A 16,990-nucleotide genomic window follows, 5' to 3' on the forward strand; every position below is an offset into this window, starting at 1 on the left:
GCTGATGATGATGTGCAAGGAGAAATACTGTTGTGCAAAAGAGCAAAAAAGTTAATAAAAACAATATGGGGATGAGGTAGGTAGATTGGATGGGCTATTTACAGATGGGCTGTGTACAGCTGCAGCGATCAGTAAGCTGCTCAGATTGCTGATGCTTAAAGTTAGTGAGGGAGTTATAAGTCTCCAACTTCAGCGATTTTTGCAATTCGTTCCAGTCATTGAACTGCACTGTTGGTTAAGGGCTTGTAAGTAAGCTTTTCCCGGTAAGGTCTACTACACTTGTTGTATTCGGTGATTTTGATTTTATGTATAAGTCTGAGGAAATGTACACGTCTGCTGTTAATGATAATGCAGGGGATTTTCCAAAGGTCGCTGTTGACACATATCCCACAGTAGTTATTGGGGTAAATTTGTCTCCACTTCTGTGGATTGGGGTGATCAGGCCTTGGTTCCAAATATTGGGGAAGATGCCAGAGCTGAGGATGATGTTAAAAAGTGTAAGTATAGCCAATTGGAATTTGTTGTCTGTATGTTTGATCATTTCATTGAGGATACCATCAACACCACAGGCCTTTTTGGGTTGGAGGGTTTGTATTTTGTCCTGTAGTTCATTCAATGTAATTGGAGAATCCAGTGGGTTCTGGTAGTCTCATTGAAGCCTACCATTGACTATGTTGCAGACGTTGTGACACGTTTTGTCATTGTTGTGTCTAGGGGGGCATATTTGGGAGGGAATGCTGTCACCTCCAGGTAGGTGTTTGTCCCCCTGTGTGCTGAGGGTGTCAAGTTCTTGTCCGGTTCTGGCATTTAGGTCGCCACAGACATGTCCCTGGGCCTGGAAATGATTGATTTCCCCCTCCAGGATGGAGAAGCTGTCTTCATTAAAGTATGGGGATTCTAGTGGGGGGATATAGGTAGCACACAGGAGGACATTTTTCTCTGTTGTGGTAATTTCCTTTTGAATTTCTAGCCAAATGTAAAATGTTCCTGTTTTGATTAATTTCATTGAGTGGGTTAGGTCTGCTCTATACCGAATTAGTATACTCCCTGAGTCCCTTCCCTTTTTCACGCCTGGTAGTTTGGTGGATGGGACTACCAGCTCTCTGTAACCCAGAGGGCAACCAGTGGGATCATCTCCGCTATACCATTTTTTTGATTTTTGATTAAAAATTTGACCTCTAGGCAAGTCAGTTAAGAACAAATTCTTATTTTCAATGACGGCCTAGGAACAGTGGGTTAACCGGGCAGAACGACAGATTTGAACCTTGTCAGCTCGGGGGTTTGAACTTGCAACCTTCCGGTTACTAGTCCAACGCTCTAACCACTAGGCTACCCTGCCTGCATTTCTGATTTCTTTGGTGAAGTCCAGGTTCCTGCTCTTTAGGCAAAAGGCAGAGGACTCCAGGCCTAGGATGTTCCAGGATGAGACAGTGAAGGCTTTGTGTTCCATTAGGTGTTCTCTCTCTCACAAACACATCCCATGCTCTTAAAATATGTATTTGTGGCGCCCTCTGCTGACTGTTAAAGAGAATGCATTTCAACCATTGCCATTAGCAGAATCTCAATAGTCTTGAATTGACTTTTTTCCCTCTACTCTCTTGGACAATCACATATGAAAGGATTAGTAATGACCGTACTTGTTGATATGGTATTCGTCACAGTTTAGACCAGGAAATAATTAACTTGACACATATTATAAAGGCACCAGGAATACAATTAGGGTAAGGAGGAAATAATGTGTAGCCCGCCCAATGAATATATATATACATATGCCCTACTTTATCAGATTGCACATTGTTTTTTACTCCGTCTGTGAATGAAAAGGGGGCTGTTTCTTGTTTTACTCCATACCAGTGATGTCAGTAAAAGGAGTTGACTGATTTCCGTTCCCACCAATAGTCGGTGTGTACAGTTGTACAATCGGTACCACGTGACCGTTTTCCTGGCTCGCGGTTGTGGCACAAATCGTGATTTTTTTCGAGGCTCTTTCTCTATGGACTATAACGGGGAAAAACGGACAAAGACGCATATTTACGAATCTTAAAATTGGATGTGTTAAATTGTTTTGTTCTGGGGGTTCTTTCGGCAACTGAGGAGCCGCTTTCATAGGAGCTGCCGTTTAGTTTTTACTACGGGGTTTGTTTACCACATTTCAACTTGGTTGGTGAGTAACGGTACCTATTTATAGGTTAGCGGCTATCGTAGGTTGCTAACAGCTGTGGCTGTGTTTTCAATCTTAACTTGGCAAGCCCGTATCGTTCGCTTTGCTTGGCTGTTGAATATCCAAACAAAGCTAGCTAACGATAAAGGATGTAGGTAGTTGGCGAGTTTCTCAAAACACTCGCACTTGACTGTTAAGCATTGTTTACTCTGCTACTAGCTAGCTATAACATGTTTGTCACCATTAAACGTTTTAATAGTGTCCGCTATACGGTAATATTTATTTATTGTTCAACATATACCTCCCGCTGACTTTGTCTCTCTTACCACTCCACTAGTTTTAATGTTAGCCACGCAAGTGTGTGTTTTGATGAGAGGCAGGGGAGGGCGCTTGTTGGCTGTTTGTCCAAGCCTAGACCACATGACCACCGTGTTCCTAATGTATTTAGCTAACTAACGTTAGCTAGCCTACGAGTGTGTTGGAAATACGTTTTTTTATTTTGTCTTTAAAAAAAAAGAAAAGAGGAAACACTGAAGCAGGGGATGCCAGGTATGACTCTAGAACACCCGCCGTTAGTTATATATTTTTTACGTGGATTTCACAGCCAAATATTTGAAAACTAAATATTGCGTCTTGGCCCGATTCCGTGCGAAATGCCATGCACTGACCTAGCTAAATGCCAGCTAGCCTAGCTTAGCTAATTGCGTCTCTGACGCATCAACCCAGATGGGAATGGAACTCGAACCTATTGTTAGCCTTGCGTTCTGCCGTTCTAAGATCTGACATTGCCATTGTTAGCCTTGCGTTCTGACATTCTAAGATCTGACATTGCCATTGTTAGCCTTGCGTTTTGCCGTTCTAAGATCTGACATTGCCATTGTTACGTGTGTTTGTGGGAAATACGTTCTAGTATCAGCCGTATCAAAATATGTTTACCGTTAAACTTTTTCTTTTTTTCGTGACCGTTAGCCTCTGGTAGCTAGTTAAAGGAGTTAGCTAACTCCTTTAACTAGCTAACTCCTTCAGTTTCTTTATGTTTTCCATGCAGGCCCATCCCATGGTGGTGGTAGCATGTTGTAGCTAGCATTGCCTAGCTAAGCCCTCACAATCATTTTCACAGATAGCGCGCTAATTTCATGTGTAGTTGTCGTTTTTGTTGGTCGTCACTTCATGTGCGGCCAACCTCGATGTTAGCCACCATTTGTTTCCCATTCTTAGCTAGGAAGGTGTTTTGGTAAGGTGCGAGACTGGTTTATTAGCCAGATGGCAATGGAAGGCAGGTTGATGTAGCGTCGTTAGCTATCGTTAAATCCATCACCACAAACCTATAGCTAGACTTATCTTAGCATAACTAAGTTAAGCTTTTAACGAGGCCGAAAATAACCAATGGTTAATAACGTGTTTACATTTCTCGTTGTATACATACACGAGCAAGCCCCTCCCTGCATGCAGCGTGGTTAATAAGTTACACAACAACACGTTGACCCCAATACAAATAGCATCAGACTAACTATATTTATCAGTGATGGCTAACCAGCTAGAAATGCGCAGTAGCTATTCCATACACAGGTGTGCCATTTTGGCACTGTTGATCGCTAAATAAAGAACACGTGGCTTCATGTGAAGTTAGCAAATTGTCCTGCACTGCAGTAGCAAGCTCGCTAATGTACAAGGACTGGCACTGTAGCTAGCTGTCCACGTTAGGATTGCTGTCTCGAAAAGCAGCTAGCTATTGTAGCTTACTACGTATTTAACTTTCAGATATAGCTTGCTATAGCATTCACGCAGGCAGTGCAATCCTCTGCAATGTCACGCAGGTCTCTGACTAGCTGTATTACATAAGCACCGGTCCATGGCCGTACACGTTTTTATTGACGCCTTAAAAATATATATTTTCAAAACGCGGTGTTTTCCCCTCTCAAGTAGAGGCGTCGCTGCCTCATTCACAATGTGTTCTTTTGTTCTCCTCCCTCTGAATGACAGGGAATGAGTGTAACGTAGTAGAAGTGTGTGTATATAATACAGGAAACGGTTCGATTACATTGCTTCTCCGTGTGGAGCTTCTACTAGACTTTCCATCAGCCACCTGTGGTTGAACTGTATTCTGACGACACTGGTGCAAATTCTTTAAAAAAATAATATATATATTCGTTGTATTTAATTGAGAAAGGAAAGGTAGCCATGTTGTCTCGAGCCAGGGGTCCGAGTCACTAACCAATGGACTACACAGGCCAGGCGTTGGTCCAAATTCTAATTGAATCAAATCAAATCAATTTATATAGCCATTTGTACATCAGCTGATATCTCAAAATGCTGTACAGAAACCCAGCCTAAAACTCCAAACAGCAGAGCAATGCAGGTGTAGAAGTACGGTGGCTAGGAAAAACTCCCTAGAAAGGCCAAAATCTAGGAAGAAACCTAGACGGGAACTAATGAGGGGTGGCCAGTCCTCATCTGGTTGTACCGGGTGGAGATCATAACAGAACATGGCCAATTTACTATCCCCAATCCGATCATACCTCATACAATTCCTATTACCATCAATGCATGCAAAGTATAATGACCCTTTACTATTTTCCTTTATTATAAGTGCTTATCTCAATGTTACATTCAGCCTTATTTAACTATCATTGAAATCAGTATGGAGCTTGTTTCAGCTGTATTGAACTGAAATCCGTATGGAGCTTATACAATGCATATAGCCAAGCAAAAAAAAACTGCTTCCAAATGATCTGTGACCACCAGCCAATGAGGACATCTACAAGCATTTAGCTGGTGTTAATTTCCCGCCCTGTGCGCAGCGGCACAGCTTAATGACTGCAGTGGAAACACTGGTAGGGTTGTCACAATGCCAGTATTACTCAGAAATACCAAAGAAATCCAACAAGAAGCGTGTGTGTGTGTGTGTGTGTGTAACCATGCTTCTTCATCTCTCCGGTCCCATCAGAGCCGTCGGAGATGAGTGGTCCCGAGGTAGTGAAGACGCCGGGGGGTGGGGCTCCGGGGAAGGAAGGCAAGGAGCCTGTAGCAAATGGGCATCCAGGAGAGGGGGATCAGGGAGGAGACGATCCCTTTGCTGAGTACATGTGGATGGAGAACGAGGATGTTTACAACAGACAGGTTGGTGTACACACACACACAGACAGTTAGTCACAGATGTGTCTGCTTGATGTCTGTCTTATCAAGAGGAAACCCTCTCTGTGTGTTGTGTAATGGGTTTTTTAGTGTAATGAGGATATCTCATTACAGTAAGACAAGCCTTCATCCTTCGTCTATCTCTCTCTCCCTCCCTTTCTATACTGGGCACTGAGAACAGATCATTTCACCCTGGCTCACTGATAAACTACTACTAGTGTCTGAAGAGGTCCTGGTGCGTTGTTTCGCTCTCAATTCCATCACCCCCCTCCTTGCTGTTATAAGTCTCCACTCTTCTGGGAAGGTTTTCCACTAGATGCTGGCACATTGCTGTGGGGACTAATGCCACAAGAGCATTAGTGAGGTCAGGTACTGATGTTGAGCGATTAGGGCTGGCTCGCAGTCGGCGTTCCAATTCATCCCAAAGAATCAATGGGGTTGAGGTCAGGGCTCTGCAGGTCAGTCAAGTTCTTCCACACCGATCTCGACAAAACCATTTCTTTATGGACCTCACTTTGTGCATGGGGGCATTGTCATGCTGAAACAGGAAAGGGCCTTCCCCAAACTTGGAAGCTCAGAATTGTCTAGAATGTTATTTTAGCGTTAAGATTTCCCTTCAGTGGAACCAAGGGACCTAGCCCTAACCATGAAAAATAGCCCCAGACCATTATTCCTCCTCCACTAAACTTTACAGTTGTCACTATGCATTCGGGCAGGTAGCGTTCTCCTGGCATCCGCCAAACCCAGATTCGTTTGTCCGGACTGCCAGATGGTGAAGTGTGATCATCACTCCAGAGAACGCGTTTCCTCTGCTCCAGAGTCAAATGGAGGCTTGCTTTACACCACTTCAGCCGACGCTTGGCGTTGCACATGTTGATCTCAGGCTTGTGTGCGGCTGCTCAGCCATGGAAACCCATTTCATGAAGCTCCCGACGAACAGTTCTTGTGCTGACGTTGCTTCCAAAGGCAGTTTGGCACTCCGTAGTGAATGTTGCAACCGAGGACAGATTATTTTTTTCCTTGCTTCAGCACTCGGTGGTCCTGTTCTGTGAGCTTGAGTGGCCTACCACTTTGCACTTGAGCTGTTGTTGCTCCTACACGTTTCCACTTCACAATAACAGCACTTACAGTTGACCGGGGCAGCTCTAGCAGGGCAGAAATTTGGCGAACTGACTTGTTGGAAAGGTGGCATGTTGAAAGTCACTGAGCTCTTCAGTAAGGCCATTCTACTGCCAATGTGTGTCTATGGAGATTGCATGGCAGTGTGCTCAATTTTACACACCTGTCAGCAACGGTTGTGGCTGATAGCTATGTCTCTCTGTCTCTCTGTCAGGTTGAAGAGGAGTTGTTGGAGCAGGAGTTCTTGGAGCGTTGTTTCCAGGAGATGTTGGATGAGGAGGACCAGGATTGGTTCATTCCGGCCAGGGACCTCCCCTCGGGGGTGGGTCAGATCCAGCAGCAGCTTAACGGCCTGTCAGTCAGCGATGGAGGAAACGCAGAGGAGATGGCGGTGAGGAGACACAGCGGAACACACACGCATCAGAGAACACACATGTACAACAGTAGACCGCCATCTTGTAAAAATGAGTTTTGTACAATTGCATGGTTCTCACTTTCTCTTCTCCTTTTTTTTATATATTTTTTTAAATCTCGCCATCACTCCACTCCATGTCTCCCTGCAGAGGAAGAGCAACTTGAACCCCGATGCGAAGGAGTTCATTCCAGGAGTGAAATACTAGGAGTCCCCCTCACCCCCAGGGAGCGCCCACGCACACACAAGCACGATCTCACACACCCTCGCAGAGACTCTGGCGGCCTCGTCCGGAACACACACACACACACACACACCGAACAACACACACAGGTCCAGGGCGTGTAGGTAGAAACCCATAGGAGGGTGGGGGGGACTTTTATTTTGATTTTCTGTTTGTTTGGTGGTTAACTAAGGGACAGGGTGGGGGGTGTCAGTATGAATAAAACCCTATCGAGGGAGCTGCTGCTCCATGTACACTGTAAAGGTAGTGTCTCAAATTGCACGCTATTCCCTATGTAGTGCACTACTTTTGACCAGGGCCCATGGGCTTGAGTCCATAGGGAACAGGGTACCTTTTCGGATGCACACCGAGACGTACATATACAGAGTAACGAGAAACTCTGAGATTTACCGACCTTTTTCACGGTTGCCATGTTGGCACCTAAAAACTCCATGATATTGCAACAGGCAAATCGCAAATGACACCCCGTTCCACCTTCATTGTGCACTACCTGGTCCAAAGTAGTGCACTTACATAGGAAATAGGGTGCCATTTTGAGATCTGCATTTATACTTTTCATGGCTGCCATGTTTGTGCCGGAATGTTCCACAACATTACCATTCTAATTGGAATCCAACTAAGAATGTTCTTGTTGCTATAGAATGACCCGGTGCCAACATGGATGACAGACAGTTGTCCGTTCTAGAACTCTGTACATCTACGTACCTCTGGTTACACTATGACATCATAATGACTCTGTTCAATAGGTCGTTATCAATAAAATGTCACAATACAGTGCAGAGGTTTTGAATTGCCTGCTGAGGGGGCAAGGAGACTCCTAGCTCCACTTAAACCGTTGACAACTGCGTGCCGTTTTCAAGGGATTGTCAAACAAATGTCAACTATTTGGTTGTAATATCATCTCCTCTTGAAGCCCAGAGTCAAAAATACAAACGTCAGATTATTCCACATTTGCCTTTATCATCAGTTGTAAATGAACTGCATACTTTCCGTGATCAGTAAACATCAATCGATCATGGAATTTCAGATGCGCGACGGTAGCCTCACGATATAGCTCAATATTGACCACCATTGATTGGATATTTGAGTGATAGAAAGGAGAGCTATTACCTGACCAGTATGAGTGGTTTAGGTTAATTTCCCATCAGTTGTGGGCTCTGCCTGTCAAGCAGCAGAAGGGGGCATTTGCAGATGTACTGTTGGTTGATAATGTTTACTTTGCTAGCTACTGGTAGAAACGTTGTACAGTAGGCTAACCATAGTGGTAAGTAGACCTAATGTACTTTTTTCCCAACCAACATAGGCCTACCTAGTAACGTTAGCTAACATTATCCGCTTTACAACAGTGTTTTAATCCCTATTGCTGCTGACAGATGTGATAGAGAATAAATTGATGTAACACGTCAATGTGGCTAGCTAACGGCAGATTGCCTCAATGTGGCTAGCTAACGGCAGATTGCGTCAATGTGGCTAGCTAACGGCAGATTGCGTCAATGTGGCTAGCTAACGGCAGATTGCGTCAATGTGGCTAGCTAACGGCAGATTGCGTCAATGTGGCTAGCTAACGGCAGATTGCGTCAATGTGTCTAGCTAACGGCAGATTGCCTCAATGTGGCTAGCTAACGGCAGATTGCCTCAATGTGGCTAGCTAACGGCAGATTGCCTCAATGTGGCTAGCTAACGGCAGATTGCCTCAATGTGGCTAGCTAACGACAGATTGCCTCAATGTGGCTAGCTAACTTTCAGTGTATAAACTAGATTGCTATATCCAGATATTGTTTGATTTGCTTGTCCTCTAGTGGAGGTGACCGTAGTCCATTTTACCAAGATGAGGACTTGTCCATGTGAAGCTCTTTCCACAAGCCTAATCTCTGATGAAGCAAGCTAAATTATGTTGTCTGGAAATCTATTTTGCTACATGCCAAATTAATAGGCTACTCTCACATATCTAAAAAAAAATAAAAATACATGATCAATTGATGTTTATTGACCATGAAAGCATGCAGTTTACTTGCTGTATATCTCTTGACTGTGCTCTTCAAGAGTTGATGAAAACAGTTATTTAGCAATCCCTAAAAATGGCACATAGTTGTCAATGGTTTTAGCGGAGCTAGAGGTCTCCTTGCCCCCCTAGCAGCCAACTCGAACACTCTGCACTGTATTGTGACGTTTTTATTGATAACCACCTACAGACCTGCCTAAATTTCCTCTTATGACATCATAAACACTCTCTGTGTAGAGCGGTTTTTATTCCTCATGGGTCTGGTTCCAAACCAGTTACTCCTCTCTCCTATCCCCTAACCCCTTGTGGGTGAAAAGATTGAGGTTCTAGCCCCCATATCAGAACCTGGATCTGAAAGGTAGGTCTTGTATGGGGAGCATTTGAACCCTTTTGATGGTTCTAAGTGAACAAGGGTGTAGGGTTTAGGGTATTTTAGAGTTTGGAACGAGGCTATTCTCTCTGGCTTGCATCTCAAATGGCACCCTGTTCCCCCGTACAGTGTTCTACTTTTAACCAGAACCCTACGGGCTCAGGTCAAAAGTAGTGCACTAAATAAGGAACAGGGTCCTGTTTGGGACGCGACCTCTCAGTACTGAAAGAATGGAAGCATCATGTTGAACTCTTGTTGGTTCAATCGTGTTTATATAAACACCTGATCAGGCTCTGTTTTAAAATTTAAATCTCATTTATTTTGTCTTTCGAGGAGCAAAGTTGTTTTGTCTCTCTTGGGTTGCCGTAGCCTGTGGTCAAAACGGGAATTGGAAATGAATTCCAAAATGGCACCCATATTCCTTCGTATAGTGCCCTACTTTTGATCAGGGCCCATGGGGCTCCCAGTGGTAGTGCACCACATGGGCAATAGGGTGCCATTTTGGGGTTCATACTTGTCTGTCTTTAGCTCAGTGTCTAGGGGAGGTTCAAATGAATGGGCGGGACTTGAGGTCAAGTTGACTAATCACAGGCCACGTGCACGCTGGGTCAACCAATAAGAATTGTCCGCCGAGTGGATTTACATAAATCATTTTCTTTTTTGTGATTTTTGAGTTGGAAAGTCCTGACAACACAAAGTATGAATTTCAATACAAAAAAAAAAAGATTAATAAAGATGAAAAAATGCAGGTAAACGGCTGGTTGTCTTTGTCAACTTGTTTAGGAGTTATTTCTCAACGTTAGGAGGAAGGAAAGATTGTCATGTTACAGTTGATGAGCACAAACAGAAAGGGAACGTTTCTCTTGGAAGACTTCGAGGTTGGTTTATAACCGCCCTGAGGGAAGACTTCCAGCGAGGTTGGTTTATAACCGCCCCGAGGGAAGACTTCCAGCGAGGTTGGTTTATAACCGCCCCGAGGGAAGACTTCCAGCGAGGTTGGTTTATAACCGCCCCGAGGGAAGACTTCCAGCGAGGTTGGTTTATAACCGCCCCGAGGGAAGACTTCCAGCGAGGTTGGTTTATAACCGCCCCGAGGGAAGACTTCCAGCGAGGTTGGTTTATAACCGCCCCGAGGGAAGACTTCCAGCGAGGTTGGTTTATAACCGCCCCGAGGGAAGACTTCCAGCGAGGTTGGTTTATAACCGCCCCGAGGGAAGACTTCCAGCGAGGTTGGTTTATAACCGCCCCGAGGGAAGACTTCCAGCGAGGTTGGTTTATAACCGCCCCGAGGGAAGACTTCCAGCGAGGTTGGTTTATAACCGCCCCGAGGGAAGACTTCCAGCGAGGTTGGTTTATAACCGCCCCGAGGGAAGACTTCCAGCGAGGTTGGTTTATAACCGCCCCGAGGGAAGACTTCCAGCGAGGTTGGTTTATAACCGCCCCGAGGGAAGACTTCCAGCGAGGTTGGTTTATAACCGCCCCGAGGGAAGACTTCCAGCGAGGTTGGTTTATAACCGCCCCGAGGGAAGACTTCCAGCGAGGTTGGTTTATAACCGCCCCGAGGGAAGACTTCCAGCGAGGTTGGTTTATAACCGCCCCGAGGGAAGACTTCCAGCGAGGTTGGTTTATAACCGCCCCGAGGGAAGACTTCCAGCGAGGTTGGTTTATAACCGCCCCGAGGGAAGACTTCCAGCGAGGTTGGTTTATAACCGCCCCGAGGGAAGACTTCCAGCGAGGTTGGTTTATAACCGCCCCGAGGGAAGACTTCCAGCGAGGTTGGTTTATAACCGCCCCGAGGGAAGACTTCCAGCGAGGTTGGTTTATAACCGCCCCGAGGGAAGACTTCCAGCGAGGTTGGTTTATAACCGCCCCGAGGGAAGACTTCCAGCGAGGTTGGTTTATAACCGCCCCGAGGGAAGACTTCCAGCGAGGTTGGTTCATAACCGCCCCGAGGGAAGACTTCCAGCGAGGTTGGTTTATAACCGCCCCGAGGGAAGACTTCCAGCGAGGTTGGTTTATAACCGCCCCGAGGGAAGACTTCCAGCGAGGTTGGTTTATAACCGCCCCGAGGGAAGACTTCCAGCGAGGTTGGCTTATAACCGCCCCGAGGGAAGACTTCCAGCGAGGTTGGCTTATAACCGCCCCGAGGGAAGACTTCCAGCGAGGTTGGCTTATAACCGCCCCGAGGGAAGACTTCCAGCGAGGTTGGCTTATAACCGCCCCGAGGGAAGACTTCCAGCGAGGTTGGCTTATAACCGCCCCGAGGGAAGACTTCCAGCGAGGTTGGCTTATAACCGCCCCGAGGGAAGACTTCCAGCGAGGTTGGCTTATAACCGCCCCGAGGGAAGACTTCCAGCGAGGTTGGCTTATAACCGCCCCGAGGGAAGACTTCCAGCGAGGTTGGCTTATAACCGCCCCGAGGGAAGACTTCCAGCGAGGTTGGCTTATAACCGCCCCGAGGGAAGACTTCCAGCGAGGTTGGCTTATAACCGCCCCGAGGGAAGACTTCCAGCGAGGTTGGCTTATAACCGCCCCGAGGGAAGACTTCCAGCGAGGTTGGCTTATAACCGCCCCGAGGGAAGACTTCCAGCGAGGTTGGCTTATAACCGCCCCGAGGGAAGACTTCCAGCGAGGTTGGCTTATAACCGCCCCGAGGGAAGACTTCCAGCGAGGTTGGCTTATAACCGCCCCGAGGGAAGACTTCCAGCGAGGTTGGCTTATAACCGCCCCGAGGGAAGACTTCCAGCGAGGTTGGCTTATAACCGCCCCGAGGGAAGACTTCCAGCGAGGTTGGCTTATAACCGCCCCGAGGGAAGACTTCCAGCGAAGGTGGCTTATAACCGCCCCGAGGGAAAACTTCCAGCGAGGTTGGCTTATAACCGCCCCGAGGGAAGACTTCCAGCGAGGTTGGCTTATAACCGCCCCGAGGGAAGACTTCCAGCGAGGTTGGCTTATAACCGCCCCGAGGGAAGACTTCCAGCGAGGTTGGTTTATAACCGCCCCGAGGGAAGACTTCCAGCGAGGTTGGTTTATAACCGCCCCGAGGGAAGACTTCCAGCGAGGTTGGTTTATAACCGCCCCGAGGGAAGACTTCCAGCGAGGTTGGTTTATAACCGCCCCGAGGGAAGACTTCCAGCGAGGTTGGCTTATAACCGCCCCGAGGGAAGACTTCCAGCGAGGTTGGTTTATAACCGCCCCGAGGGAAGACTTCCAGCGAGGTTGGTTTATAACCGCCCCGAGGGAAGACTTCCAGCGAGGTTGGTTTATAACCGCCCCGAGGGAAGACTTCCAGCGAGGTTGGTTTATAACCGCCCCGAGGGAAGACTTCCAGCGAGGTTGGCTTATACAGTGCCTTGCGAAAGTATTCGGCCCCCTTGAACTTTGCGACCTTTTGCCACATTTCAGGCTTCAAACATAAAGATATAAAACTGTATTTTTTTGTGAAGAATCAACAACTAGTGGGACACAATCATGAAGTGGAACGACATTTATTGGATATTTCAAACTTTTTTTAACAAATCAAAAACTGAAAAATTGGGCGACCAGGTACATGGCTTTACCTTCCCTTCACAACCTGCTCAAAGATAACGGCGATAGGTTTAGGTGTTATTCCAAAGGTTTAAGGAGAAATGTATTGAGGAACAGCCATGATTCTTTTGTATTGCATATATAACTTCAGCATACTTCGGGAAAATAACAGAATTTCAGATGAAGGGATGTTTTTTTCCCTGACTGTTGTGATAATTTGCTGTAGGGGGAAAAAAAAAAAAACTCTATGAAGATCGAGGTGAGGAGGATGAAGGCTGTTGGTCAGTGGCTGGTGTTCTGGACCGGTCCTGAGGTGGGACATGGGAGTCTGGTGAGGAGGATGAAGGCTGTTGGTCAGTGGCTGGTGTTCTGGACCGGTCCTGAGGTGGGACATGGGAGTCTGGTGAGGAGGATGAAGGCTGTTGGTCAGTGGCTGGTGTTCTGGACCGGTCCTGAGGTGGGACATGGGAGTCTGGTGAGGAGGATGAAGGCTGTTGGTCAGTGGCTGGTGTTCTGGACCGGTCCTGAGGTGGGACAAGGGAGTCTGGTGAGGAGGATGAAGGCTGTTGGTCAGTGGCTGGTGTTCTGGACCGGTCCTGAGGTGGGACATGGGAGTCTGGTGAGGAGGATGAAGGCTGTTGGTCAGTGGCTGGTGTTCTGGACCGGTCCTGAGGTGGGACATGGGAGTCTGGTGAGGAGGATGAAGGCTGTTGGTCAGTGGCTGGTGTTCTGGACCGGTCCTGAGGTGGGACATGGGAGTCTGGTGAGGAGGATGAAGGCTGTTGGTCAGTGGCTGGTGTTCTGGACCGGTCCTGAGGTGGGACATGGGAGTCTGGTGAGGAGGATGAAGGCTGTTGGTCAGTGGCTGGTGTTCTGGACCGGTCCTGAGGTGGGACATGGGAGTCTGGTGAGGAGGATGAAGGCTGTTGGTCAGTGGCTGGTGTTCTGGACCGGTCCTGAGGTGGGACATGGGAGTCTGGTGAGGAGGATGAAGGCTGTTGGTCAGTGGCTGGTGTTCTGGACCGGTCCTGAGGTGGGACAAGGGAGTCTGGTGAGGAGGATGAAGGCTGTTGGTCAGTGGCTGGTGTTCTGGACCGGTCCTGAGGTGGGACATGGGAGTCTGGTGAGGAGGATGCAACTGATGTGTTGCATCTGAAAATACATTACACAAAGCAGCCACAACTGTCAGTAAGAGTGTCCATGATTGAGTCTTTGAATGAAGAGATTGAGATAAAACTGTCCAGTTTGAGTGTTTGTTGCAGCTCGTTCCAGTCGCTATCTGCAGAGAACTGAAAAGAGCAGCGACCCAGGGATGTGTGCTTTGGGTACCTTTAACAGAGTGTGACTGGCAAAACGAGTGTTGTATGTGGAGGATGAGGGCTGCAGTAGATATCTCAGATAGGGGGGAGTAAGGACTAAGAGGGTTTTATAAATAAGCATCACCTAGTGGGTTGCGACGGGTATAGAGAGATGACCAGTTTACAGAGGAGTATAGAGTGCAGTGATGTGTCCTATACGGAGCATCGTGGCAAATCTGATGGCCGAATGGTAAAGAACATCTAGCTGCTCGAGAGCACCCTTACCTGCCGATCTATAAATTATGTCTCCGTAATCTAGCATGGGTAGGACGGTCATCTGAATCAGGGTTAGTTTGACAGCTGGAGTGAAAGAGGAGCGATTACGGTAGAGGAAACCAAGTCTAAAAATAACTTTAGCCTACAGCTTTGATATGTGCTGAAAGAAGGACAGTGTACCATCTAGCCATACTCCCAAGTACTTGTATGAGGTGACTACCTCAAGCTCTAAACCCTCAGAGGTAATCACACCTGTGGGGAGAGGGGCATTCTTTTTACCAAACCACATGACCTTTGTTTATTTTGGAGGTGTTCAGAACAAGGGTAAGGGTAGAGAGCTTGTTGGACACTAAGAAAGCTTTGTTGTAGAGCATTTAACACAAAATCCGGGGAGGGGCCAGCTGAGTATAAGAGTGTATCTGCATGTAAATGGATGAGAGAGCTTCCTACTGCCCGACACTATGAAGATGTAAATTGAGAAGAGCGTGGGGCCTAGGATCGAGCCTTGGGGTACTCCCTTGGCGAGAGGCAGTGGCTGAGACAGCAGAGTTTCTGACTTTACACATTGCACTCTGAGAGAGGTAGTTAGCAAACCAGCCCAAAGACCCCTCAGAGATCAGGGTCGTACACAGACACTCATACCATAGTTCGCCTCTTACACAGTATCCAGGTCCTACACACAATAGTTCGCCTCGTACACAGTATCAGGGTGTATACACAGTCCCTTTGGTATCTTATTTCTGTGACTGGTAGTCCTAGCACAATAATGGCCTGAAAGGAGCCTAACTCCATGTTCTGTTTAAAGGTGAATTGGCTCTGGAAGCCATGTGGCTCAGTTAGCACTTGCAATGCTAAGGTTGTGCGGGAAAAAAAATGTCTGCACTTGCTACTACTGTAAGTTGCTCTGGATAAGAGCGTCTGATAAATGGCAAAATTATAAATTAAGCTAAAATACTCCATCTAAACATGAATTGATTCTCAATTGCGGTACTGTTCTAGAAACAGAAATCACACTTCCTCTAAACAGTTTTAACACAATTGCAGCCGACCAGTATTTTTCAGTAGCAACATGTTTGTGGCGTCCACCTTCCGATTACACACAGGTGTTGGGAGATGCAGTGTGCTAATTATCCCAGGTAGTCCCGTCATCAGTTGGTCTTCTGTAAACACGCGTTGTGACATGGCGTTATGGCCGTGTGGGAGCTCTAACCCAATAAAAGGTGTCTATCAATTTAACCTTTTTGTTTGACAATTATTTCTCGAGGTTATGAAATAAGGACATTAGGCGTCCAAAAACCGTACAGCAAGAGATGAGTGTCAATGTTCAGACCGAGCGTCGGGGCTCTTAACTATAAACTCCACCCATACAGAAGACACCTTCTTCCAATGACTCTTATATGGAGTCATGGTCAAGGGCTACAATACTCAATGCAAATCTCTCACTCAAAGTTTATTATAAACAGTATATGAATAAAACAGGTATGTACAGCAGTAGCTTTTATGTGGCAAGTCAGTTAAGAACATATTCTTATTTACAATGTTGGGTCTAGGAACCCAACTTGTTCAGGGGCAGAACGACAGAGTTTTACCTTGTCAGCTCAGGGATTCGATCTAGCTTTCGGTTACTGGCCCAACTCTCTAACCACTAGGCTATCTGCCGTTATGCAGGATGAGCCATGACTAGAATACAGTATATACATATGAAGTGGGTAAAACAGTATCTAAACAAAGTGACCAGTGTTTATTGACTATGTACATAGGGCAGCAGTCTCTAAGGTACCATTGACTGAGTAACATTGACTGAGGATGCTTTCACGTATCCCTTTATGATCCGGATCGTGGAGTGTTTGGTACTCTGATTTGCGTTATAAAGCATGTGTGAAACAAATCCTGAACCTGTTTGAGTAACTGGTCCAGGACCAGAGTACCAGGTTCTAAAAATAGCTAGCTCGCTAATGTCATGTAGAATGTGCATCTTGCTAATCGCAACATGAAACTGTTGTTTTTCAGGTTTTGTGAAAGATGAACTTATTCTGTTCTATTCTCACAAACAAGCTCCAGGAAACCGAACCAGGGTAGTGAATTTTCTACGTGAAAAAGCCCAGGACAGGGTACTGGGCAGAGGTCAGATAGTGGGTGAAGTCTGATGGCCTGGAGATGGAAGCTGTTTTATCAGTCTCTCAGTCCCAGCTTTTATGCACCTATATATACTGTCTCCTACTTCTCAGGATGCTCTCAATGTTGCATATATAGAAGTCTGTGAGGGTCTTAAGGAACAAGCTGAATTTCTTCATCATCCTGATGGTTGAAGAGGCGCTATTTCCGCCTCCTTCACCACACAGTCTGTGTGAAGGGACGCTGAGGAACTTGAAGCTCTTGACCCTCCACTGCAGCCCTGTGGATGTGGATGGGAGCGTGCTCTCTCTGCTGTCTCCTGTAGTCCAT

At 46.6% G+C, this 16,990-nt stretch overlaps 1 protein-coding gene across 2 annotated transcripts; it reads left to right on the forward strand.

Moving 5' to 3' along the window:
- The first annotated feature begins 1,909 nt into the window (after positions 1-1,909).
- Positions 1,910-10,191, forward strand: LOC110531407 (polyadenylate-binding protein-interacting protein 2B). Of its 2 annotated transcripts, none has more exons than XM_021614604.2 (4): positions 1,910-2,164; positions 5,109-5,281; positions 6,630-6,806; positions 6,979-10,191. In XM_021614604.2, the coding sequence occupies exons 2-4, from the start codon at positions 5,120-5,122 to the stop codon at positions 7,033-7,035; spliced, it is 396 nt and encodes a 131-aa protein (XP_021470279.1). In that variant the 5' UTR covers positions 1,910-2,164; positions 5,109-5,119; the 3' UTR covers positions 7,036-10,191. The 2 variants fall into 2 exon arrangements, with proteins under 2 accessions (XP_021470279.1, XP_021470278.1); XM_021614603.2 differs by lacking the exon at positions 1,910-2,164 and adding an exon at positions 2,555-2,710.
- The last annotated feature ends 6,799 nt before the right edge of the window (positions 10,192-16,990 follow it).

Source organism: Oncorhynchus mykiss, chromosome 9, assembly GCF_013265735.2.
Source record: "Oncorhynchus mykiss isolate Arlee chromosome 9, USDA_OmykA_1.1, whole genome shotgun sequence".
Classification (NCBI taxonomy): Eukaryota; Metazoa; Chordata; class Actinopteri; order Salmoniformes; family Salmonidae; genus Oncorhynchus; species Oncorhynchus mykiss.

What these genes read in the sequence shown, in the direction of transcription:
- LOC110531407 (XM_021614603.2), top strand. An exon ending in AGGATGTTTACAACAGACAG is followed by an intron (nt 5,282 to 6,629) that starts GTTGGTGTACAC and finishes TCTCTCTGTCAG; the next exon opens with GTTGAAGAGGAGTTGTTGGA. An exon ending in GAAACGCAGAGGAGATGGCG is followed by an intron (nt 6,807 to 6,978) that starts GTGAGGAGACAC and finishes GTCTCCCTGCAG; the next exon opens with AGGAAGAGCAACTTGAACCC.